The sequence below is a fragment of the Arachis hypogaea genome, chromosome 5 (genome assembly GCF_003086295.3).
Source record: "Arachis hypogaea cultivar Tifrunner chromosome 5, arahy.Tifrunner.gnm2.J5K5, whole genome shotgun sequence".
Classification (NCBI taxonomy): domain Eukaryota; kingdom Viridiplantae; phylum Streptophyta; class Magnoliopsida; order Fabales; family Fabaceae; genus Arachis; species Arachis hypogaea.
Window position 1 is genome coordinate 94,813,420 of NC_092040.1, and position 25,871 is coordinate 94,839,290.

Sequence of the window (25,871 nt, forward strand, 5' to 3'; positions counted from 1 at the left end):
GATTCGAGACTCTCAGCCATATTGACCTCTCTTACCAGAGAGTCAATAATATCAACACTCATACAGTCATTTGGGGTGTCTGGATGTTGCATGGCTTTGACAACATTCAACTTGAACTCCTCCTCATTGACTCTCAAGGTTACTTCCCCTTTTTGGACATCAATGAGTGTTCGGCCAGTTGCTAGGAAAGGTCTTCCTAGAATGAGAGTTGCACTCTTGTGCTCCTCCATTTCCAGCACCACAAAGTCAGTAGGAAAGGCGAATGGCCCAACCTTGACAATCATGTCTTCAATCACTCCTGATGGGTATTTAATGGAGCCATCAGCAAGTTGAAGACATATCCTGGTTGGTTTGATTTCTTCAGTTAAACCAAGCTTTCTGATAGTAGATGCAGGTATTAGGTTGATACTTGCCCCAAGATCACATAAAGCTTGCTTGGTACAAGTACCCTCTAATGTGCATGGTATCATAAAGCTCCCAGGATCTTTAAGCTTCTCAGGTAAGCTTTTCAGAATGACTGCACTGCATTCTTCAGTGAGGTAAACTTTTTCAGTTTCCCTCCAATCCTTCTTATGACTTAAGATCTCTTTCATGAACTTAGCATAAGAGGGTATTTGCTCAAGTGCTTCTGCAAACGGAATCTTTATTTCAAGAGTCCTGAGATAGTCTGCAAAGCGGGCAAATTGCTTATCCTGTTCCGCTTGGCGAAGTTTTTGAGGATAAGGCATTTTGGCTTTGTATTCCTCAACCTTAGTTGCTGCAGGTTTATTACCTACAGGAGTGGGTTGGGAAGCCTTTTTAGAAGGGTTATCGTCAGCACTTGTATGTGACTGACCCCCCACTGGCATTTGAGTGCCAGGGGTGGAAGCTGGAGTGGCGTTAGACGCCACCTCCTTGTTTGTTACTGGCGTTTGAACGCCAGAACCATGTTCCCTTTGGGCGTTCAACGCCGGATTCATGCTTGTTTCTGGCGTTGAACGCCAGGAATGAGCATGGTCTGGGCGTTCAGCGCCAGCTTTATTCCTCTCTGGGCTCTGACTGTCCTCAGAGGGATTTTGAGTAACCATTTGTTCATTTCTTGGTTTCCTACTGCTTTGAAGTGAGGTATTTAATGTTTTCCACTTCTTAATTGAACTGCTTGGCATTCTTCTGCTATTTGTTTTGACAGTTGCTTTTCTGTCTGCTTTAATTGCACTTCCATATTCCTGTTAGCCATTCTTGTTTCCTGTAATATTTCCTTGAATTCGGCTAGCTGCTGAGTTAGAAAGTCTAATTGCTGATTAAATTCATTAGCCTGATCCACCGGACTGAGTTCAGCAGTTACTGTTTTAGCTTCTTCTTTCATGGAAGGTTCACTGCTTAGGTACAGATGTTGATTTCTGGCAACTGTATCAATAAGCTCTTGAGCTTCTTCAATTATTTTTCTCATATGTATAGATCCACCAGCTGAGTGGTCTAGAGAAATCTGAGCTTTTTCTGTAAGCCCATAGTAGAAGATGTCTAATTGCACCCATTCTGAAAACATTTCAGAGGGGCATTTTCTTAGCATCTCTCTGTATCTCTCCCAGGCATCATAAAGAGATTCATTATCTCCTTGTTTGAAGCCTTGGATGCTTAGCCTTAGCTGTGTCATCCGTTTTGGAGGGAAATAGTGATTCAGGAATCGTTCTGACAGCTGTTTCCATGTTTTTATGCTGTTCTTAGGCTGGTTATTTAACCATCTCTTAGCTTGATCTTTTACAGCAAATGGAAACAGTAATAATCTGTAGACATCCTGATCCACTTCTTTATCATGTATTGTGTCAGCAATTTGTAGAAATTGTGCCAGAAATTCTGTAGGTTCTTCATGTGGAAGACCAGAATACTGGCAGTTTTGCTGCACCATGATAATGAGCTGAGGATTCAACTCAAAGCTACTAACTCCAATTGAGGGTATACAGATACTACTCCCATATGAAGCAGTAGAGGGGTTAGCATATGACCCCAGAGTCCTCTTGGACTGTGCATTTTCACTTAATTCCATAATGGAACAAGGGGGATGATATGTATGTTGATATTATTTATTTTATAGAAGTGGAATAAATAAAAACGGAATATATAAAAAAAAATTGAAAATATTTTATGAAAATTTTTCGAAAAATTTTGAAATTGAAATCTGAATTTTATATCAAGAATTTCGAAAATGTAGTTTTAAAATTAGTTAGAAAAGATATATATTTTTTTTGAATTTTGAATTTTATGATGAAAGAGAAAAACACATAAAAGACACAAGACTTAAAATTTTTAGATCTAATGCTCCTTATTTTCGAAAATTTTGGAGGGAAAACACCAAGGAACACCAAACTTAAAAATTTTAAGATCAAGACACAAGAAAAACTCAAGAACACTTTGAATATTCACAAGAACACCAAGAACAAAAGAAAGAACACCAAACTTAAAATTTTTAAAAAGACAAGATAAATTTTCGAAAATTAAAGAGAAATTAACAAGAAAACACCAAACTTAGAGTTTGGCACAAGATTCAATCCAAGAAAAATTATTTTTGAAAAAGGTTCCAAAGGGGATACCCAATTATCAAGAACAACTACTAAAGCTCCAGGCAATTGGGCAGCAACTTCAGTGTTGATTTTAAAGATGTATTATTTTTATGGATAAAATAAATTTTTGAAAACTAAAGTTTTGAAAAAGCACAAGAAAAACAAGAAAAGACACAAAACAAGAAAAATTAAAGATCAAACAGGGAAAATAAACAAGAACAACTTGAAGATCAAGGAAGAACCAAGAACACTAACACGAAAATTTTAAAGAAAATATAAAATATGCAATTAACACCAAACTTAGAATAAGACACTAAACTTACGAAAAATTAACAATTAATTAAGAAAAATAAAATTTTTGAAAAGAAATTTTTGAAAAGAAACTATCCTATCAAAATTTAATGACTCTATAACAACAAAAATAAATTATTCCTAATCTAAGAAATAAAATAAGCCTTCAATTGTTCAAACTCAACAATCCCTGGCAACGGCGCCAAAAACTTGGTGCACGAATTTGTAATCCGCACAACTAACCAGCAAGTGCACTGGGTCGTCTAAGTAATACCTTACGTGAGTAAGGGTCGATCCCACGGAGATTATTGGTTTAAAGCAATCAATGTTCATTTTATTAATCTTAGTCAGGAGGCCAATAAGATTATTTGGATTTAATTGTAAGAAGTCAAAGTATTTAAAATTATTAGAAGAATGAGAGAGAATCAAATCGTTACTTGGTGTGCAGTAATGAGAAATATGTTGGAGTTTTGGAGATGCGTTGTCCTTTGAATTTCTACTTTTCCTTGAAGTCCTCTTCCCACACGCAGGGTTCCTTCCATGGCAAGCTCTATGTAGGGTGTCACCGTTGTCAATGGCTACCTCCCATCCTCTCAGTGAAAACGTTCCTATGCTCTGTCACAGCACGGCTAATCATCTGTTGGTTCTCAATCAGGTTGGAATAGAATCCATTGATTCTTTTGCGTCTGTCACTAACGCCCAGCCTTCAGGAGTTTGAAGCTCGTCACAGTCATTCAATCCCAGAATCCTACTCGGAATACCACAGACAAGGTTTAGACTTTCCGGATTCTCATGAATGCCGCCATCAATCCGGCTTATACCACGAAGATTCTGATTAAGAAATCTAAGAGATACTCATTCAATCTGATGTAGAACGGAGGTGGTTGTCAGGCACACGTTCATGGATTGAGGAAGGTGATGAGTGTCATGGATCATCACCTCCTCCATAATTAAGCGCGAATGAACATCTTAGATAAGAACAAGCGTGTTTGAATGGAAAACAAAGGAATTGTATTAAATCATCGAGACGCTGCAAAGCTCCTCACCCCCAACAATGGAGTTTAGAGACTCATGCCGTCACAAAGTATGTAATTCAGATCTGAAAATGTCATGAGGTACAAAATAATTCTCTAAAAGTTGTTTAAATAGTAAACTAGTAACCTAGGTTTACAGAATATGAGTAAACTAAGATAATTGGTGCAGAAATCCACTTCTGGGGCCCACTTGGTGTGTGCTGGGGCTGAGACTAAAGCTATCCACGTGTTGAGACTTTTCTTGGAGTTGAACTCCAAGTTATAACGTGTTTTGGGCGTTCAACTCCGGATCATGACGTGTTTCTGACGTTTAACTCCAGACAGCAGCATGTACTTGGCGTTCAATGCCAAGTTACGTCGTCTATCTTTGCGCAAAGTATGGACTATTATATATTTCTAGAAAGCCCTGGATGTCTACTTTCCAACGCCGTTGAGAGCGCGCCAATTGGACTCCTGTAGCTCCAAAAAATCCATTCCGAGTGCAGGGAGGTCAGGATCCAACAGTATCAGCAGTCCTTTTTCAGCCTAAGTCAGATTTTTGCTCAACTCCCTTAATTTCAGCTAGAAAATACCTGAAATCACAGAAAAATACACACACTCATAGTAAAGTCCAGAAATATGATTTTTCCCTAAAAATTAATAATATTCTATTAAAAACTAATTAAAACATACTAAAATCTACATGAAATTACCCCCAAAAAGCGTATAAAATATCCGCTCATCATTAGGGCATAGGAGGAGGGAGATGGCAACGACGACGACGAGTCTTAACAAATTAGACTTGCTGTCTAGATTCATGGGATCCATCGAAGACGACAACTAGTTGAGAGACATAGGCATTAGTTTCTTGAGTATGAATTGGTTGAGAATAAGTTGATTTTTTTTCTTGTGAATATTAAATTTATAGAGTGTGCATTGTGTAGTTTGAAGTTGTAGTGTTAGACTGTTAGTGTTATGCGAGATATGATGGAAATTGAGAGAGAATAGTGTCGTTTCCGAACAGAGGATATCAGTACCATTTTGTCCCCTGTTAGAGTTGTCACAGACTATTTTGTCCTCCGTTAAAATTAACGGAGTAAAGGACCTAAGTGACTGACGGAATTAATTATTAGGGACCAATTGAGTAATTAATTTTAGTTGGAGACTAAAGTGTCCAGTCTAAAATTTTTTAAGGACCAAAATAAGTATATACTCTAATTTTAATTTTTAATGATGTAACAACAATTAAAATGATGATAGAATGATCTATAAAAATACTATTTAAACAAAAATATTAATCGTTATATATTTTTATATATATATGTTTTAATTTATTTTTAATATATTATTTTATAAAATTAATTTGCTCATTGATTTTATTTTACATCTAACTAACATGTTATACCCTCTATATTCTATAGCTAATTAACTAATTAGGTATAAGGCTGTTTTCTTAATCACAAATTCTAATTATTTTGATAAATATCAAAGATCAAATTAAAGTCTCTCTTTTCATTGCTCTAAGTTCAACTTCTTGAGAAGATTAAAAAAGTTGTGCTGGAAGAAAAATCATAACCGATTTCTCCAAATGAACTAATTGAATTTTTGGAAATAAAATTTGGATATCAATTAAAAATGTTCTTGTATGGATACCTGAAGGGAGAGCTCGATTCTTGGAAATCGACGCCGAGTTGTTATCTTCGGTGCCGATCTTTGAGCTTTTGTGGAAGTCCGAGCTTTTCTCCAAGGAGATGTCCAATTGCGCAAAGCGTGAGCAAGGAACAAGGGGGAGGTGTACCTGCAAAGGCACTCCGAAGATTAGGTCAGTATTGAGAATTCAATGTCCCATTTGAAGATAAAATATCATACCTTTATAGGTGAGATAAAATAGGTCGGTTACGTTTCTATTGATCATCTGAATTGAAGAGCAATTAATAGGTTTTAACAAGTGATAATGTCTGATTGTAACGTATAATGCCGAGTTATAACGTAAAGTGCCGAGTTATTGTATATAATGCCGAATTATGACATCGGATTTGTAACGGTCGTATCAGACGTGATTTGAAGTTAACGTGTATTGAAAAGTGTAGTAGTCTTGTCATTGATTGTGCCTTTGATTTTTCCATTGAAATTTTTGAACCGTTGATTTAATAGATGCAACAATTAGGTTTTTTTTTTGGAACCGAGTAGTTAATTTGAATAGTTGCTGAGACGATGTTGATAAAAGTGAATTGGTTGGGCGAGAATATTGAGTTAGTTCACCGATGTTTGGTGATTTGATTGAGTTTGATTGCGCATGTGTAAACGATGCGACTTTGAATTGAAGAGTTGTCGCGAATGGATAAGTGTTTGTACTTGTATGATATGTGATTGAGTTTGTTGACTGTTTATAGTCATAGTTCAGAATTGAAGACTGAGTTTGTTTGCGCATGTGTAAACGATGCAACTTTGAATTGAAGAATTATCGCGAATGGATAATTGATTGAATATTGTGTTTGATTACGCATGTGTAAACGATGCGACCTTGAATTGAAGATTTATCGCGAATGGATAATTGATTGAAGATCGTTGATAGTCATAGTTCAGAAGATAGTTGATATAGATTTGACAAAGAGTGATAATGATTGATATAGAAATGATAATGATTGATATAGCTCGGATAATTATTGATATAAATCTGAAAATAAAGATAATAGATATAGATTTGAAAATAGAAAAACAGATATAGGTCAGCGAATAGGGATAATAGATATAGGTCGGTAAATAGAGATGACAGATATAGATCAGAAAATAGAGATAACAGATGTTGATCGACAACTAGAGATAATAGATCTGCAAATAGAGATGATAGATATGGATCGAAAAATAGATATAACAGATATAGATTGGCAAATAGAGATAACAGATATAAATCGGCAAATAGAGATGACAGATTTAGATCGGCAAATAGATATAACAGATATAGATTGAAAAATCAGATTTAGATCGGCAAATAGAGATATCAGATATAATTTGGCAAATAGAGATATCAGATATAAATTGACAACTAGAGATAACTGATAAAGATCGGCAAATAGAGATAACAGATATAAATCAAAAAGTAGAGATGACATAAATAGATCGGCAAATGGATATAACAGATGTATATCGGAAAATCAGATATAGATCGACAAATAGAGAGATCAGATATAAATTGGCAAATAGATATAAGAGATGTAGATCGGAAAATCAGATATAGATCGGCAAATAGAGAGATCAGATATAAATTGGCAAATAGAGATATCAGATATAAATTAGCAACTAGAGATAGCTAATAAAGATCGGCAAATACAGATAACATATATAAATCGGAAAGTAGAAATGACAAATAGATCAGAAAATCAGATAACAGATATAGATCGGCAAATAGGGATAACGGATATAAATCGAAAAATAGAGATGACATATAGATCAGAAAAATAGAGATAACAGATATAGATCGACAAATAGATATATCAGATACAAATTGAAAAATAGAGACGACAGATATAGAATTAAAAAATAGAGATAACAGATATAAGTTGAAAAATAGAGATGACAGATATATATTAGAAAAACATATATAGATCAACAAATAGATATAACAGATATAAATGGGCAAATAGAGATAACAGATATAAATCGGAAAATAGAGATAATTGATATAAATCCGAAGATAGAGATGACCGATATAAATCGGATAATAGAGTGACTGTTATAGATCGGCAAATAGAGATTTTTAATATAAATCGGCAATTAGAGATGATTGATATAAATCGGACAATAGATATAACAGATATAAGTTGTCAAATAGGGATAACAGATATAAATCGAAAAATAGAGATGATTGATATAAATCCGAAAATAGAGATGACTGATATAAATCGGATAATAGAGTGACTGTTATAGATCGGCAAATAGAGATTTTTAATATAAATCGGCAATTAGAGATGATTGATATAAATCGGACAATAGATATAACAGATATAAGTTGGCAAATAGGGATGACTGATATATAAATTGAAAAATAGAGATGAATGATATAAATCGGCAAGTAGAGATGATTGATATAAATTAGAAAATAGAGATGACAGATATAGATCGGCAAAACAGATATAGATCGGCAAATAGATAAACCAGAGATAAATTGAAAAATAGAGAGATGATAGATAATGATCGGAAAAACAGATATAGATCGTAAAAATAGATATAGATCGGCAAATAGATATACCATAGATGAATCAAAAAATAAAGATGACAGATATTGATCGGAAAAGTAGATATAGATCGGCAAATAAATATATCAGATGATTTGAAAAATACAGAGATGACAGATAATGATTGAAAAAGCAGATATAGATCGGAAAAATAGATATAGATCGGCAAAACAGATATAGATCGGCAAATAAATAAACCAGAGATGAATTGAAAAATTAGTGATGACAAATAATGATCGAAAAAATAGATATAGATCGGAAAAACAGATATAGATAGGCAAATAGATATACCAGAGATGAATTGAAAAATAGAGAGATGATAGATAATGATCGGAAAAACAGATATAGATCGGAAAAACAAATATAGATCGGCAAATAGATATAATATAGATGAATTGAAAAATAAAGATGACAGATATTGATCGAAAAAGTAGATATAGATCGGCAAATAAATATATCAGATGATTTGAAAAATATAGAGATGACAGATAATGGTTGAAAAAGCAGATATAGATCAGAAAAATAGATATAGATCGGCAAAACAGATATAGATTGGCAAATAGATAAACCAGAGATGAATTGAAAAATTAGTGATGACAGATAATGATCGGAAAAACAGATATAGATCGGAAAAACAGATATAGATAGGCAAATAGATATACCAGAGATGAATTGAAAAATAGAGAGATGACAGATAATGATCGAAAAAACAGATATAGATCGGAAAAATAGATAAAGATCGGCAAATAGATATACCATAGATGAATCAAAAAATAAAGATGACAGATATTGATCAAAAAAGTAGATATAGATTGGCAAATAAATATATCAGATGATTTGAAAAATACAGAGATGACAGATAATGATTGAAAAAGCAGATATAGATCGGAAAAATAGATATAGATCGGCAAATAGATAATAAACTAGAGATGAATTGAAAAATTAGTGATGACAGATAATGATCGAAAAAACAGATATAGATAGGCAAATAGATATACCAGAGATGAATTGAAAAATAGAGAGATGACAGATAATGATCGGAAAAACAGATATAAATCGAAAAAACAAATATAGATAGGCAAATAGATATAATATAGATGAATTGAAAAATAAAGATGACAGATATTGATCGAAAAAGTAGATGTAGATCGGCAAATAAATATATCAGATGATTTGAAAAATACAGAGATGACAGATAATGATAGAAAAAGCAGATATAGATCGGAAAAACAGATATAGATCGACAAAACAGATATAGATCGACAAATAGATAAACCAGAGTTGAATTTAAAAATAGAGAGATGACAGATAATGATCGGAAAAACAGATATAGATCGGCCTTTTTCGGGCCTTAATGATTTACTATATGACCTTTGTTTACAAAGGTGCAGGTAAGTTTGAAGCTATTGGAAGGAAATGGGGCCTATAGAAAAAATGGTGTTTATTTCGAGGCCCCACGGTGGGCGCCAATTGTTCTTGTATGGATATCTGAAGGGAGAGCTCGGTCCTTGGGAATCGACGCCGAGTTGTTATCTTCGGTGCCGACCTTTGAGCTTTTGTGGAAGTCCGAGTTTTTCTCCAAGGAGATGTCCAATTGCGCAAAGCGTGAGCAAGAAACAAGGGGGGAGTGTACCTGTAAAGGCACTCCGAAGATTAAGTCAGTATTGAGAATTCAATATCCCCTTTGAAGATAAAATATCATACCTTTATAGGTGAGATAAAATAGGTCGGTTACGTTTCTATTGATCATTTGAATTGAAGAGCAATTAATAGGTTTTAACAAGTGATAATGTCTGATTGTAACGTATAATGCCGAGTTATAACGTAAAGTGCCGAATTATGGTGCATAATGCCGAGTTATTGTATATAATGTCGAATTATGACATCGATCATTATTGTATATAATGCCGAATTATGACATCAGATTTGTAACAGTCGTATCAAAAAAAATTGAAAGGAAGCTAGTTATAATACACTTACACACACATGATCAAAATGCTTATTGTTAACAAATTTAGAAATGAAAGAAAGGATTTTTTATTTCATTATTGATGAAGAGAGTGAGATTTACGAGAATATTAGAGAAAATGGTGTTTAACAGGGGTCTGGGGGCGCGTTCTTTGGGAAGCACAATACGCAAAGTGCGTATTCCCCTACAATACGCAAAACACGTATTGCGTGCATGGTCGACACGCGTCAAAGAACTGCAAGCCCGTGAATAAGGTGATGTTTGACTGTCTCTCTCTCTCGTCAATGTACATGAGCTTCCCCAATTTACAAACATTTTCAGAGACAACCACAGTTTTAAACGTTTCTTTCCTTCTACTCTTTAATACTTCTTCAGTTCTATCCTTCCATGCTTCCTCCTGCAGAGACTTTATCTTCATTTATCAAATTTGTTGTTTCTTCAAGTTTTAACAAGTAAATTATTTAAATATTATTAATATAATTAGTAGATTAACTGTGTTTTTTTTATTTGAAATAGAGATAATGTGATAATAATATATATAGTTATTATTTAAATTAAATAGTATTTATTTATTAGTAGTTAAAAAAATATATAAATAAAAATTATACCTTTATTATATATTTAGATGAATGATGATGATATTAATTAGTAATTAGTACTAATAAAATATATTTTAAATTTAAATTTAATATTTTAGTTAGGCTATTTAAATCAGAAAATAAAATATAATTGTAAATTTAATTTATATGTTAGAAAGTTTAAATTTAAATAAATATTTAAATATGTTTCAGTTTTAATTTTATATTAATATTTAAATTTAAATATATTTTGAATTTATGTATATAAATAAATTTGACGTTACTATATTTTAGCTTTGTTTATAAAATTAAATTTAAATTTAAACATATGTAAATATATATTTATAATTTAAATTTAAATATATTTTAAATTTAAATATGTATTTAAATTTGACTTTAAGTTTACGCTGGTTTTGATTATAAATTTAAATTTGAATTTGAATATATTTAAAATTTAAATTTATATTTAAATCTACCTTAAAATCTGACTTTAAATATATTTTGGCTTTAATTAAATATTTAAATTTAAATTTAAATAAAATTTGAAAGTATGAAAATACATATTTATAATTTAAAATTATATATTTTTTGAAATAAAATACAGTCCAAAAAATGTCGTTAATTACATTTTGGTTGGTTTTCGGTATTTATTTAAAATTGAGTAAATATATATTTTAATAATTTAAATTTAGATATAAATTAAACATGTTTCGAATTTAACTATATATCTAACTTTGAATTTGAATATATTTATAGTCATAATATATATTTAAAATTGAGAATATTTTTAATTGTTAATTTAATATGTATTTAAATATATATTTAAGTTTGATATAAAATATTTTTTAATTTAAATATATTTTAAATATGTTACAGATATTTGATATTTTTATAAATATCTAAATATAATAAATTTAAATAAGAGTTAATTTTTTAAATTCAAATTTAATTTAAATATGAATATTTAAATTCAGACTAATAAAGTTTATATAATATATTTTTTTCAGGAAAAAATAAACGCAGAATATGGTTCGTGACATTACGCGTCCTGAAGATCATATTGTTGAATATCTGGATCGTCCACCATATGTAATTATTTTTTATCTTTGTTCATTTATTATTATAGGTTTAGTATAATATAGTTTCATTTTATTTTAGCTGGATTGCTTGGAGCTCGCAATTTCATGGCTATAAAAAGTGGACCATCTCGCATATTAGGCAGTTAATAGATGATATTCCTACAGACGGGGTAAGTTTTTTTTATTACATTTGTTAGTTTTATTATTATTGTGCATTGTTTTGTAGTTATGTTTATACGTTTGTTTTGTTATGCGATTGCAGTTTGTGTGGAACCCGTACAGCCATGAACGTATGGGAAACATTGTAGTTCCTAATGAAATCTTGCAACATCGCTTAATGTGGAGTGCAACTGTGCCACTGATATCATTTGAGTACATTGAATGGCATGCATCAGATAGGGTCAAAAGACAATTTGGTTTACAGCAGGAAGTTCCTAGTCAACCGATGATGCTTGCAGAAGCTCACAACATGGTCCTGACTGGACCAAAGAACAAAGATTGGAGAGATGAGCATTATGCATACATTATGATGTGGACAAACCGTTTGACCTCTGTTCTGGTTGGTGATCCCGTAGTGCACTATGAAGCATCTGAAGCGTATATGCAATGGTATAATGACGAATATGGAGCTCACCTGCGTTTAACTGGTTATGTTCCACAGCCACAGCCACACCCACAGCCACAGCCTCAGCCACAGCCAGAGCCACAACCTCAGCCACAGCCAGAGCCACAACCACAGCCTATGATGCACCCATACCAGTACCCGTACACACAACCGTACACTGAGCCTGGAGTCTCATTCTTTAGTCAGTTATTTGATGACTCACATTCATTACAGATGCCACCATATCAAGCATATTATTGACCTGCCATGTCACAGCAGAGGGACACAGCTGAGCAATCTTCAAATCGTCAGTTGTATCGGTGGGCACCTGAAACAGACACGTCGCAATGGGTAAATGAGTTGTTGGACCCTCAACTGCAAGTGCAACAATTTCAGCCGCAACCTCCTGAAATTAACGAGCAGGCTCCGCAGTGTAGTAGACAATCACCTCAAATTGTTTGTGGTCAGTCATCTGTTGATTCACAAGTACGACGTCGTAGCCCCTCTCCACGCTCTGGAGCTAGAAGGTCTATTGACTCGATTCAGAGTGATTCGATCCAGAGTGTCGCCAGAGGGATTGGGTTTAGTAATGCTGTTGGTTTTCCTCAGGTGCAGGCACCCATGGCTGAGGATGATAATGTTGGCGAGGATGATAGTGATAGTGACAGCGATGGTGATGACGATGCAGGTAATAATATACTATTGTATTCATTACTATGGTATATTAGTATATGATTGTGATATATTTTTGTATTCGTTATTGGGATATATTAGTGTTTTCTTGTGATATATTTATTATTGTGATTTTTTATGTCATATAGGTGGTGCGGTAGGTGCGGATATGGCGGATACTCCAGATATTCATGGTAAAGGGTATAATATGAGGATTGAGCCAACACGTAGAAGTGCAAGTAGATATACCCCTTCCACAATCAAGAAGGCAGTTAAAAAATGTACTAAATTTGTGAAAAAGACATTTAGCAAATAATTGTTATTTATCTTTTAATTTAAGACCACAATTGTAATTGTTATGAATTTTATAAATTCACATCAAATTCGAACACACAGGGATTTCATAAAGTAGTATTTAATACAATTGATGTAGTATTTAAATTCAATTCCTAATGAAGGAAAAACCAAATGCACTAAGACATAGGTGCAGATCCACCAGCACTAGGCCCTGCACGATTGGGGCATCTACTTCGACTGTGGCCTTCGCCTCCACAAAGCCTGCAACGCCTAGGACCACGCATATCACGCATATCCATTTCATTCAAGAAGCTGGTTATTTTGGGACACCCTTTGGAAACCCGCTTTAAGTGCGGATTAGGTATGTGTCTTGGTCCTTGATACACCGGCCATGTTGCTGGATTTCCTAATGGCTTAAACCGTGCTCTATACACCTTTCTTATCTCATCCATCCTATAGACCTCATGAACGTATTGTTGCCAATCAAGTCGTTGGTTCGCACAACACGCAAAGACATGGCGACATGGGATTCGATTTGTCTGAAACTCACCACAATCACAATACCGTTGACGGAGATTCACCGCATACTCGATACCAATGGGCATCTCACGTACCTCAAAGATCTCATTTTGCCTGTCAAATAGGTTAACCTGTATGTTTCCTGCTGCTTGCTGATTTGATTGTAGTTTGTTGCTAGCATATTCAGAAAATACATGTCCTGCATTCCTTCGAACCTCAGCCTCAGCCCTCTTCCTAGTGAACAACTCATTTAGCCTATAAAAAGTTGCCTTCACAAGTGACGTGATAGGAAGATTTCGAGCTCCCTTCAGTACTCCGTTGATGCACTCCACTAGGTTTGTGGTCATATGACCCCAACGGTATCCATTATCAAATGCCAAAGCAAATTGCTGTCATGGGATTCGATCAAGCCATCGCGTGTAAGCCTCACCACGTTCACGCAATCTTGCATACTGCACATTAAATTCATGCACAGTCCTACAATAGCCTGTAAATAACCAACAAAACAAAATCAATAAAATGGATGCTATATGCCTGGTAAAAACAAATACGCCTTAGTTTCACAATAATCTACGTACCCATATTGACTATCAGCTTCTGTAAATACGGTGCCTTGAAATTCCTCAAAAAGTTGGATGCTATGTGCCTAACACAAAACATTCGGATAGCTCTTGGAGGTTCCCATGATCCATTACTACGAGCTATTGCTGAGGTAATAGAGTCGTGACGATCAGAGATAAGCCCAACACCATCTCGAGTCACCACATGTGTGCGTAAATGAGTAAGAAAGAAGTGCCATGCATCAGAAGTCTCACCCTCAACAACGGCAAATGCAAGAGGCACAATATTGCCATTGCCATCCTGAGAAACTGCAACTAGTAGAGCTCCTTTATATTTCCCGTACAGATGTGTCCCATCCACCTGTACGATTGGCTTGCAGCTCCTAAATGCTCTGATGCAAGGATAATAGCTCCAAAATACCCGCGTCAGTATCCTTACATCATGGACTACCTCATCCCCTTGGTATGCTGGTGCAGTTTCAATCTCGACTGCTGCTGATGGATCTTTTTGTACCATTGCTTCAAACCACGACGGCAAAGCTTCATAAGAAGCTTCCCAACCACCAAAAAGGTTTGCAATTGCCTTTTGCTTCGCGAGCCATGCTTTGCGGTAACTTGTCGTATAATTGAATTTTGACTGCACTTCAGCAATTATTGATTTCACTTTCAAAGATGGATCAGCTTCAACCAATGGCTTTATCACCTCTGCAATCATGTCTGAATTTAGCTTGGCATGATCTTGAGAAATTCTAGTTCTAGTGCATGTGTGACTACCATTGTATCGCCTTACAACCCAACAAAACTTTCTCTTAATAAGACTAGCTCTAATAAGCCAATCGCAACTTCTTCCGTATTTACACACTTAGCATAAAAAGTCGTTGGCTCAGATTCACACACCCGGTAATCCACTCCCCTGCGAATGGTATAATCTTTAATTGCTGCAATAACAGTCTCTCTAGAACTGAATTCCATGCCAACAACAAATTCACCGTCCGAAACAACAACAAGATCTACAGGAATAACAACAACAAATAATTCTAACTATTGCTTTACAATTCAATAATAATAATAATAATAATAATAATAATAATAATAATAATAATAATAATAATAATAACAACTGCTTACTTGAATTGATATATTCAGGAAATTCTGGTGCATTCATAGCGTCTACATCCAAGGCGTGCATGAAAGAAGGCTCTCTAGATGGATATTGGCTCGCCAGTGCATTTGCCACATCTGCTACGTTAGACTCAACTATTATATCATCTTCACCCACTTTTTCAGTTGGACCAACAATATGGTAGGTGCCCTCAAATTCCTCTTCGCTTTCACTGTTATAAACAGTCCAGTCGATGTTAGCCTCCGGTAAATCAACCTCAACTAATTCTTCAAACTCAACATACAATTCGAGAATAGACACTTGTGCCCGTGTTTGTTGGTAGATCGAAAACATTCCTTGCATACTTCCTTCGTCAACCACATTCATCATTTGAAACTGAACGAAACCACCGAACACTAAAACAGGCTGTCTATAAAAAATATTAACGACTCTCTTTAATACTTGATTATCACCACATTGACAAAGTATACTCTTAAATTCCTCGTATGTTATTGCAAAAGGAATAACAATATCACGTGGATTCTCACAAACAAAACTCACACCCTCAGATGTTTGGGGAAAGATTTGACCATTATAATACATTTTCAAACTAATACCTCTCTCCATTTTTATACTCTTACATTCTCAAAAAAATAAAACACTCTCACACTCAATCAACCTAATACCGTTCCTCCTTTTATAGTATTTCAATTATAATTTTTTATTTACGAAAATACAATACGCAATTTGCGGATTAACAATACGCAATTTGTGTTTTTGCAATTCGCAGTCTGTGGATTGACAATACGCAGTCTGTGTATTGACAATACGCAGACTGTGTATTGTCCCTTTAATATTAAAAAACACAATACGCAGACTGTGTATTGTCCCTTAAATATTATAAAATTACAATCCGTCCTTTGCGTATTGTCCTCATGGCTGTGGCAGACAGAATCTGCTCCTGACAATTCGCAGAGTGCAAATTGTCCCGCCGCCAATAATTTTGCAAAACACCCTCACTTCCAATATTGAGGCATTACACCAGGTTTTTTTACAATAACTAAAAAAATGAACCTGAAAGAAAATGTGTATGCTGAACATTATTATTGTAAATGAAATGACAAAGAGAAACATGCATATATATGTAAGTCAATTGTGAGTTGGTGACATAATTCCTCGTCCGACAACTCTATCGTCATACTCTAGATCATAGGTCCTAATTACTAACTTTCTTAATTAAACCCATTTGATAATAAAAATAAAATAATGCTGAATTCTACGTATAGTTAGTACTTAGTAGCAGGTTTCGAAATTTTAGGGTCCATTCCAATTGCTTTACGTAATTAAACTCCCTTTTTGTTATGGCTAAGAGTACTTTTTTTATATCAATCTTATTTTATCCTTAATCAGGATGAAGAATCAAAAGTAGGTGATAGGAATGCATGCCTTTCTCATTTTTATTCACTAACTTATTAGAATCATTTCCCTGTCTGGTTTTAGACTAAAACTAAAAATTTAATTCATTCGGTACCTTTAGAAAGTAAAAATATAATAAACTAAAAATTTTGGAAATAAAAAATAAAAGTTTAACAATATTTTTTAATTTAATCTCTTTAGTACCTTTAAAAAGTAAAGATAAATATTTTTTCATATGCATATTTATCTTACTTAAACTAAATAACATACTAAAAAATAATTTAATATTATACCCTTTGCATCAATCATAATGTAGAGGCTTAATTTAATTTCAGCCTGATTTTTTCCGTCTCTCTTCCAAAGACAGCATAAAATATAAAGTCACTCATTCTTATTTTTTGTGTATAACCCTAATTGTTATACTAATAAAAAAGTTAATTTATTTTACACATGCATCTAATTAAATAATCTTAAAATACTCATTAGAGCATTAAAATTACTCGTAAAAAATAAAAAGTTTTGTAAACAATAATATTCATGTTCTAATTGTTTTCTTGATTCTTTTATTGAAATAATATTCATAGAGGACTTCCAATATCTTTAAATTTTACAACATTAAAATGAAATGCCAATGCTCCATTATTGTTAACTTACATAAAATTTTAGTGCTTATTACATCTTGGTTTTCAGCATTTCAGGGGCTGGTTTTGTTCAAAACCAGCAACTCACATCCAAGTTGCCAGTGTTTGACTTAACGCTACTCTCACTGGTCTTATTCAATCACAACCATTTTAATACTTTAGTTCATTAAAGGACAAAAACAAAATTAGTAGTTCGTTCATTAGTTAATTAAAACCAATTAGCTGGCTATCTTATTTGACTTGACTGCACAACATTGACCAATATATACATAATTTGTTCATTTACCAGCATCACAAGGCTTATCTTCTATTCAATGTCCAGAAACATGGCCAATTCCTCAACATTCTTCTTATTGTGGATGCTTTGTAGTGTTGCTCTTGTAATCTTCATTCAGGCACAACAACAAACAGGTTAGCGTCATAACAATGTAATTAGAGTGAGACTAAATTTTACTCTTTCTGCAACACTATTATTGGACATGTTTGTGTTCTATGATCTTTGTTCTTGTTCATCATCTTGGAATACTGTATAAAATAACTTTGAGTGCGGATTCAAGCCATGAAATCAGCCAACTGATGTAATTATCAGGTTAAGCTGCCTACATTACACCCTTTGGTGCAGCACTTTCCTGAACCTTGCGTTAAGGTGGAATGCTTGTGCACCATGCTGCTTTTATATGCATAAAATGTGGTCTAGGAGCATTTCATGGTTTTACTTTTAAGGCTTTCATATCTCAGATTTTTGCATGCATGTCAATTGGGGTGCTTGTGTTTTTCAGTTTCTTAATCTGCTTTGTCTTTCTGATTTTAGGGTTCATAAGCATTGATTGTGGTAGTCCTGAGAATCTTCCATACACAGATGATGTAACAAATATAAAGTATAGCAGTGATGGATCTTATATACAAACTGGTGTTAACAAAAACATCTCCACTGAATATGCATACCCGAAAAATCCCAATTTGCCAGAGCCACTCTCTGATCTCAGAAGTTTCCCTCAAGGAGTGAGGAACTGTTATGGCTTAATTGCTGGAAGAAAAGGCAATTTACATTTGATCAGGGCTTCCTTCTTGTATGGAAACTACGACGGCAAAAACAATCTCCCTGAATTCGATCTTTATGTCGGCGCCAATTTCTGGTCATCGGTGACATTTAGAAATGCTTCAGAGGAAGTTGTATTGGAAATTATCAGCATGGCAGAATCAGATGTTACTAATGTTTGTCTTGTAAATAAGGGAAAAGGAACTCCTTTTATCTCAGCATTGGAACTTAGGCCTATTTATAGTCCTATTTATAATGCAGAGTTTGGTGAATCTTCTTCTTTGTTACTTTTCAAAAGATGGGACATTGGTTCAATAATCAATGCAAGCGGAAGATATCAAGATGACGTCTATGATAGAATTTGGTCTCCTCATGATTCCCCCTCTTGGGATTCTGTAAAAACTTCTTCAGAAATCAATGTCAATGCTAATGGTTATAGAGCACCGTTTGAAGTCATGAAGAATGCTGCTAGGCCTAGGAATAACAGCGATTCTTTGGAACTTTCTTGGACCCCAGATGAACCGAATTCAAAGTTTTATGTCTACTTGTACTTTGCTGAATTGGATCAGCTTCAGAAAACACAGTTGAGGAAGTTTACTATATCTTGGAATGGATCTCCCTTGTTTGAACCTTTAGTTCCGCACTACTTATATGCAACCGTTGTTTCTAATTCGAAACCATTGGTGGCGAATGAACATCATGTTTCTATACAGAAGACAAAAGATTCAACCCTTCCACCTATTCTTAATGCAGTTGAGATTTATGTTGTAAGAGAGCAAGACACAATTCCAACACTTGAACAAGATGGTATGATGTGAAAGTGCATCTCAAATGTTTTCTTATTTTGTGATTATTCTTAAAGTAAATTTAGTTTCTATTTATACACAGTTGATGCTATGGTGGACACTAAAGAAAGATATGGAGTTCAAAGAAATTGGGTTGGCGATCCGTGTGAGCCAAGGAACTACTCTTGGGAGGGCATAAGATGCAACTACAGCGCTTCACTTCCTCGCCAAATTATATCACTGTGATTACTCTCTAGCTCTCTGCATACCATGTTCCTTATTTCATATTTTGGCTAGAACTTAAACTTCAATTCATGGTATATATACTTAGTAAAGAACATTTTGTTTTGATAGGAATCTAAGCTCAAGTGGTTTGAGTGGAATAATAGCTCCTTCCATTGCCAATCTCTCTTTGCTGGAATCATTGTAAGTACACATCTTGAAAAAATGAGAATGTAATATGCTTAGCATATTTTTTGTGTTACTGAATAGAAGCTACATTATCTTGAACATAGGGATTTATCTAACAACAGCTTAACCGGAACAGTCCCTCGGTTTTTAGAAGAACTGAGATTCCTTAAATATTTGTAAGTCTTTCAGTGACTGATGCTGGTTTAGTCCTCAGCACCTTATATATAATGATAACTTGTTAAATGGCTGATGCAAGAAAAAATGAAAATATTTGTAGGAACTTACAAGGTAACAAATTATCAGGTTCTGTCACTAATACTCTTGAAGAAAGATCAAGGGCTGGATTACTAACAATGAAGTAAGTTCCTGCTATATTTGCCTTAAAACTAATAGGAGCCAAGGTGTTATGTATGTATGAAGCATTTGAAGATGTATATTGGAGGATCTGAGCATTTTGTTTTCACCATTTTCAGGGTGGATGATCAAAATCGATGCGCCTGGGGTGACAAAAAGAACAAAAAGGTTGTTGTTCCCATAGTCGCCTCATTATCATCGGTTTTAGCTCTATTGGTTGTTTTCATCTTGATTTGGAAGTTTATGAGAACTAATAACTCAGGTATATTCTAGATTTAATGAATCTAACCACTTCCATATTCCTCTCAAAAACTGAAGACTAGATAGGAAGTTCACACGTTGCAAACAATAACCACACTTTTGCTTAACCAACAAGATTAATTTTCTTAAGCTAAGCTCTAATGTAGCTTTAATAACCTACTTTATTTCTTCGTGAACTAAGATGAGGAGATGAGCAAGCCCATCAATGGAGTAAGAACCGTAGCGTCAAGGAACTGGCAATATACCTATGTCGAGGTCTTAGAGATCACGGAAAACTTCAAAACGGTCATCGGGAAAGGAGGATTTGGAACTGTGTATATTGGTAAGACAAAAAATGGCAACCAAGTTGCAGTTAAGGTGTTTTCTCCATCATCATCATCACAGGGCCCAAAGGAATTTCAGACCGAGGTAATTACTAATTAGTACTTTATACACAACATAAGTTCAATGGAAATGTTATTCAATTCAACATGGGAAGTATCAAAAAAGAAAGAAACTAAAATCATGGCTTGCAGGCTGAGCTCTTGATGACTGTTCATCACAAAAATTTGGTATCATTCATTGGTTACTGTGATGATGATAATAAAATGGCACTCATATATGAGTACATGGCGAATGGCAACCTAAAAGATTCTCTCTCAGGTAGACCCTTACAGTGCTTTAGATTGCACCTTATTTCTTTGTTGTATAGCTTTACGGAATTACTTAATATCATGGTTGCAGTTAGAAACTCACAAAACTTGAGCTGGGAAAGGCGAATTCAGATAGCGATTGATGCTGCAGAGGGTATGTCTACCTTCAATTTTTGCTTTCATATTGTCCTGTTTTACTAACATCATTCAAACCAGTTTAATTGCTTCTTCTTTTGGTATATATGATTTTTTTATCCATGGTTATGTTGCTAGGATTATATCATTTTGCAATTCTGTAGTGATGATTGATGAAGAATGTCTTTTGACTTGAAGGATTGGATTACCTACACCATGGATGCAAGCCACCTATAATACACAGAGATGTCAAGTCAGCTAACATTCTTTTGAACGAAGACTTAGAAGCGAAGATAGCCGATTTCGGCCTCTCTAGGGTGTTTCGCAACGAAAAACAAAATGTAGAAGTATCAGCAGTCCCTCAGAATGATAACAAAAATACAGAATCAGCAGTCATGGGAACCACTGGTTACCTTGATCCAGAGTAAGTCCCTAAGAATCACACAACTCTAATCTCACAAAACTAGTACATGAGAAAAAATAACATAACTATTGTTTATTTTCTCTTATCATGGAATTTAATTTCCTAAGTAACACAAACTACATTGTTCCATTTATTCAGATACTACAAATTGAGGAACTTGAATGAGAAGAGTGACATCTACAGCTTTGGAATTGTTCTATTGGAACTAATCACGGGGCAGCCGGCTGTATTAAAAGGTGAGCAGCGAATGCACATTCTTGATTGGTTAAGGCCAGAGCTTAAAAGTAAAGATCTGAGCAGAGTATTGGATCCAAGGCTGCAAGGGCAATATGATGAAAATGCTGCATGGAAAGCATTAGTAATAGCAATATCATGCACTGCATCAACCTCCATTCAGAGGCCTACAATGAGTGTTGTGTTATCAGAATTAAAGCAGTGTTTGAAGATGGAATTGCCTAGTCCTAGTGATACAATTGTGGTGCCAAGAAATGTGTATAGTGAACTTTATAGTTCATCTGAAGCATATTCCATGGATAGTGAATCAATCACCTACCCTTTCCCAAGATAGTGTAATTAAGCATTCCTAAAGCTTCTTCAATTGTTGTACTAATAAACTACTGCATATATCATGATTTTTTCTTTCAAATTAAGAACCAAATCCATGATTATTAATTCAGTGGTATGTTTCTCAAGGTAGCTCTTGAGTGAGGCATTTTCTTCAGGTGACCATGGCCCTATTTTCACCTTTGATTATTCAAATTCTTAGTTTATGGCTTTAGAGAAACCACAAAATTTGCATGCTTTTATAAAAGCACTAACACAAACACAAACCACCTTCATGACTTTGTTGTTGTCTTTCTCTTTTTCAATTTTGGTCATGTTTTACCACTTCTTGTTCCTCTCTTTTTTCAAGTTCTAATAATGCTTACTGTTTCTTTGCCTACTTATTAAGAAAACAAAAAAAAGGTATTAATTATTAAAGAATATTAATGTCAAAATAATATCTTCTGTAAAAATTAAAACTACTTAATGAAATAACTACTTATTCAAATGCTGTAAAAACATGCCATTTTTATTGTGTATCAAACCCATGCATATCAAGAGTTCTTATATCACAGTCAACATTTCAAGTTTTCAACTCTTCAAGGGTCTGCCGCTGCTGCATGTACAAGGCGGGTTTCTAATCCCGATACTTGCTTAAGCGGACGAGTGGGTTGATTACTGAACCAATCCAAGTTGGTTTACTAGTTGTAGTTTTTTTTTTTTATCTTGCTAGTTGTAGCTTTAGAGTGCTCAGTTCAATACTTTGTTTTTCTTTGGTGAATTCTCATTTTTTTTTTTTGGTGTAAGTGAATTCTCAATTTTGTCATGGTACATTGATCCGGTATGATGTCTGAATCCGGAGCACTTCTGGGCCTAAACTAGCCCAAAGTTGTAACCGAAGACCAAAAGTTTGAAAAGTTTAGGCCCAAAACATGCAACTCTTTTGAATACCCCAGAAAACAAGTGTAAGAAGCTTTGCAGCTGAGCCTTGACACAAATGAAGGATTTGAAAACTTCTGTTTTTGGTCAGGGCAAACTTCTTATCTAACATTCTAACTGCATCAGTTTCAAATCCCAAAAATAGAATGTAACAGACTTTTTAGTGTGTGTGTATATGTGATGAATGTGTGTAGTGTGGACCAAAAAAAATTGTAAGAATTTGGTGATACTGTTAAGTGAAATAATCATAAAAGAATTTGGTGAATAAATGAAGATAATAATATTGATGGAACTAAATAATGACTCATTTATCCATTTAAATTTTTTTTTTATAATTTTTACTGTAACATCTGTTTTAACTTCTAATAAATGTTAACCAAACGCAAGATATTCATTTTCATGAATATTTGATAAATTTTGTATAATTTTGATTTTTCTACTAAATTCCCCCTAAAACTTGAAATTGAAAATATCTTAAGCGGAACACACATAATCATAATTCATAAATCAAAGTGGAATATTATTACCTCTAAAAAAAACCCAAGAGAATAATGAGATATGATTATAATTATAAACTAGGAAGGCACATAAAATCCAAGCCAAAAAAGACTGGTCCTAAGATTCTGTCTTTTGGGATAAGGCCAAAGACACACTAAAAAGATATTGTATGCTATGAAATAATATAAATAAATAAAGGTGTGTTAACAATATCTGTAGTGGTTTAATAGTCAATTCAATCAGCATCTTATCTCCAAAATTCTACCACAAATTCGTCGATCTTGTCTCTTGATTTAATAATCCATTTCACATAAAAATAAATAAAAAGAAATAAATCAAATGCCAAACTTGTTGGCACACACCCAACAGTCTTCCGTCAACTTGGGGGATGCTACAAAGCTTAGGATGTTCTAGGGAACTTTGATAGTGACCTCCGTACAATATGTAACTGCATCGTTGAGGTTCTTTTCGTTAAGTGCCCTAAAACCTAAAAGGCTCTCATCAAATACGTGAAAAATAAAAATAAATAAAAACATTAACCATCACAACAGACTAACAGAGCTCTCTTGCTTGGAAAAATTGGACATTTTGTGTGCTTTTAAAAATTGGTCATTAGACCTTCAGATGAGAATAGTGCTTTATTTAAATATTTAAAGATGTTAAAACTGGACCGAACTAACAGTTTGATTGAAAAACCAGAGAATTGGACCTTACATCAGTCCAGTCTAAAGCTAGGACCCTTTAAAGTAAAAAAAAAATTGGTATTAATCGGCCAAATCTAGAGTGAACTGACAAAAACCAATCAAATCTAATAAAGATCGGTCTGATTAAACTGTTCAGTCGCAGATGACAGTAGACCTACGGTGCATCAACAGTTTGCAAGTCCACCGTACTCCAACGTGTGTGTACCATACAATCCTTCATGATCCGTGCTTCTGATTTTAGAATTCAAAATTAAATTCCAAAATGCTTGATATGGGGTTAAAACCTTTCTGCTCAAAGAAAGAGACATGCATATATATATATATATATATATATATATATATATATATATATATATATATATATATATATATATCATCAAATAATCGTAAATTATTTTTGTTATGGGAAAGAAGTTGGTGTTTTGGAAGGATATTGGACGGTGGGATGATTTACCGGATGGTGGAACTGCCGGTTAATACGCAGGGGCGTGATGACCCTGCTACTGAGCAACGTGTCAGCACCACACAGGGGCGTGGTGACGCGGCGAACATGCAAGGTTCTGGCACCACGCAGGGGCGTGGTGGAGCTAGCGTCGTGGAGTCTCGATGTTCCTGCACCACGGGGGCGTGCTGCAGCTACTGCCATACAGGGGACAGGTCTCACCTCCAGTAAACAGCAAGCGTGGCCTCTTCATTGCTCTATATAAAGAGCCTCCTCCTCCAACTGCAATACAGAAAGAAAGTGTGTTAGTGAGAGGGAAAAAAAGCATTAGGGGAAGGGGGTTGCAAACTCATGCCAGAGGGGAAGGGTGTTGCTGCTCCACAAGGTGAACGGGTGGGAAAATAGGCAGTAAAAAAATATTATTTTGCATAGAACGTCTGTGGTTCAGACTCATACACGTCGTAGTCAACTCTTCTAGCGCTAGTGTAACTTCTAATTGTTGCCACGACCGACTTTCTAGAACTGTATTCCATTCCAATCCGGAACTCTTCGTCTTTGGGATCAGCAACGCCTACAAAAAGTGCCCATCGTCGTTTATTAATCAATCCAAAGTATAGATTAAAGAAAACATATTATTCGGTCATCACGTACCTATGTTTGAATATTTCGGAAATTCCGGTGCATGCATGGCGTCGAGATCCAACTCACGCATAAAATGTGGTATGTTCATCGGTTGACTGATCGAGGGGTGAACCACTACATTATCTGTTGTTGTCTCAACTCCTACATCACCATCCTCGTCTTCGTTGCTGGCTTCATAAGTGGCTTCTAAGTCTTCTTCGCTGTTACTATTCATTCCCCGTACACTGCAGCTCTATCATCCTCAACCTCTAACTCATTTTGAATCCCTACCGCCTCTACGGTTTCAAACTCAACATACAGCTCAATCTGTGGCTGTCGTATCTGAGTCTGCCGGTGAATTTGAAACATATTATGCATAGTCACTTCGTCAGTGATTGGCATGGTATCAAACTGTATTAGACCACCAAAAACTACAATCAGATTCCGGTATAGAATTCTGATCACTCTCATTAACGTACCGTTCTCTATGCTTTGACAAAGACCGTTCTGAAGTTTCATAAACGTCATGGTGCATGGAACCACAAACGAAAACGAATTCTGGTACACAAA

The 25,871-nt window shown here is 34.6% G+C and overlaps 3 protein-coding genes across 5 annotated transcripts; 1 reads left to right on the plus strand and 2 right to left on the minus strand.

Moving 5' to 3' along the window:
- Positions 1–13,451: 13,451 nt before the first annotated feature.
- LOC114927780 (uncharacterized) lies at positions 13,452–14,141 on the minus strand. The gene has a single exon (XM_029298735.1). The coding sequence runs from the start codon at positions 14,139–14,141 to the stop codon at positions 13,452–13,454; it is 690 nt and encodes a 229-aa protein (XP_029154568.1).
- Positions 14,142–14,186: 45 nt separating this feature from the next.
- Positions 14,187–15,069, minus strand: LOC112803789 (uncharacterized). The gene is made up of 2 exons (XM_025847250.1): positions 14,373–15,069; positions 14,187–14,281 (listed from the first exon to the last, which is right to left on the minus strand). Exons 1-2 carry the CDS (start codon positions 15,067–15,069, stop codon positions 14,187–14,189), a joined length of 792 nt encoding a protein of 263 aa, XP_025703035.1.
- Positions 15,070–17,519: 2,450 nt separating this feature from the next.
- LOC112802044 (probable LRR receptor-like serine/threonine-protein kinase At4g29180) lies at positions 17,520–22,230 on the plus strand. 3 transcript variants are annotated; one of them, XR_011882265.1, is made up of 12 exons: positions 17,520–17,924; positions 18,325–19,359; positions 19,441–19,579; positions 19,692–19,763; positions 19,853–19,924; positions 20,026–20,106; positions 20,222–20,364; positions 20,545–20,771; positions 20,879–21,005; positions 21,087–21,149; positions 21,269–21,554; positions 21,693–22,230. XR_011882265.1 is itself a non-coding variant. In XM_025845038.3 (12 exons), exons 1-12 carry the CDS (start codon positions 17,828–17,830, stop codon positions 22,120–22,122), a joined length of 2,712 nt encoding a protein of 903 aa, XP_025700823.1. In that variant the 5' UTR covers positions 17,520–17,827; the 3' UTR covers positions 22,123–22,230. The 3 variants fall into 3 exon arrangements, 2 of the variants coding, with proteins under 2 accessions (XP_025700823.1, XP_072093580.1); XM_025845038.3 differs by having other exon boundaries at positions 21,329–21,554; XM_072237479.1 differs by having other exon boundaries at positions 17,756–17,941; positions 21,329–21,554.
- Positions 22,231–25,871: the final 3,641 nt, after the last annotated feature.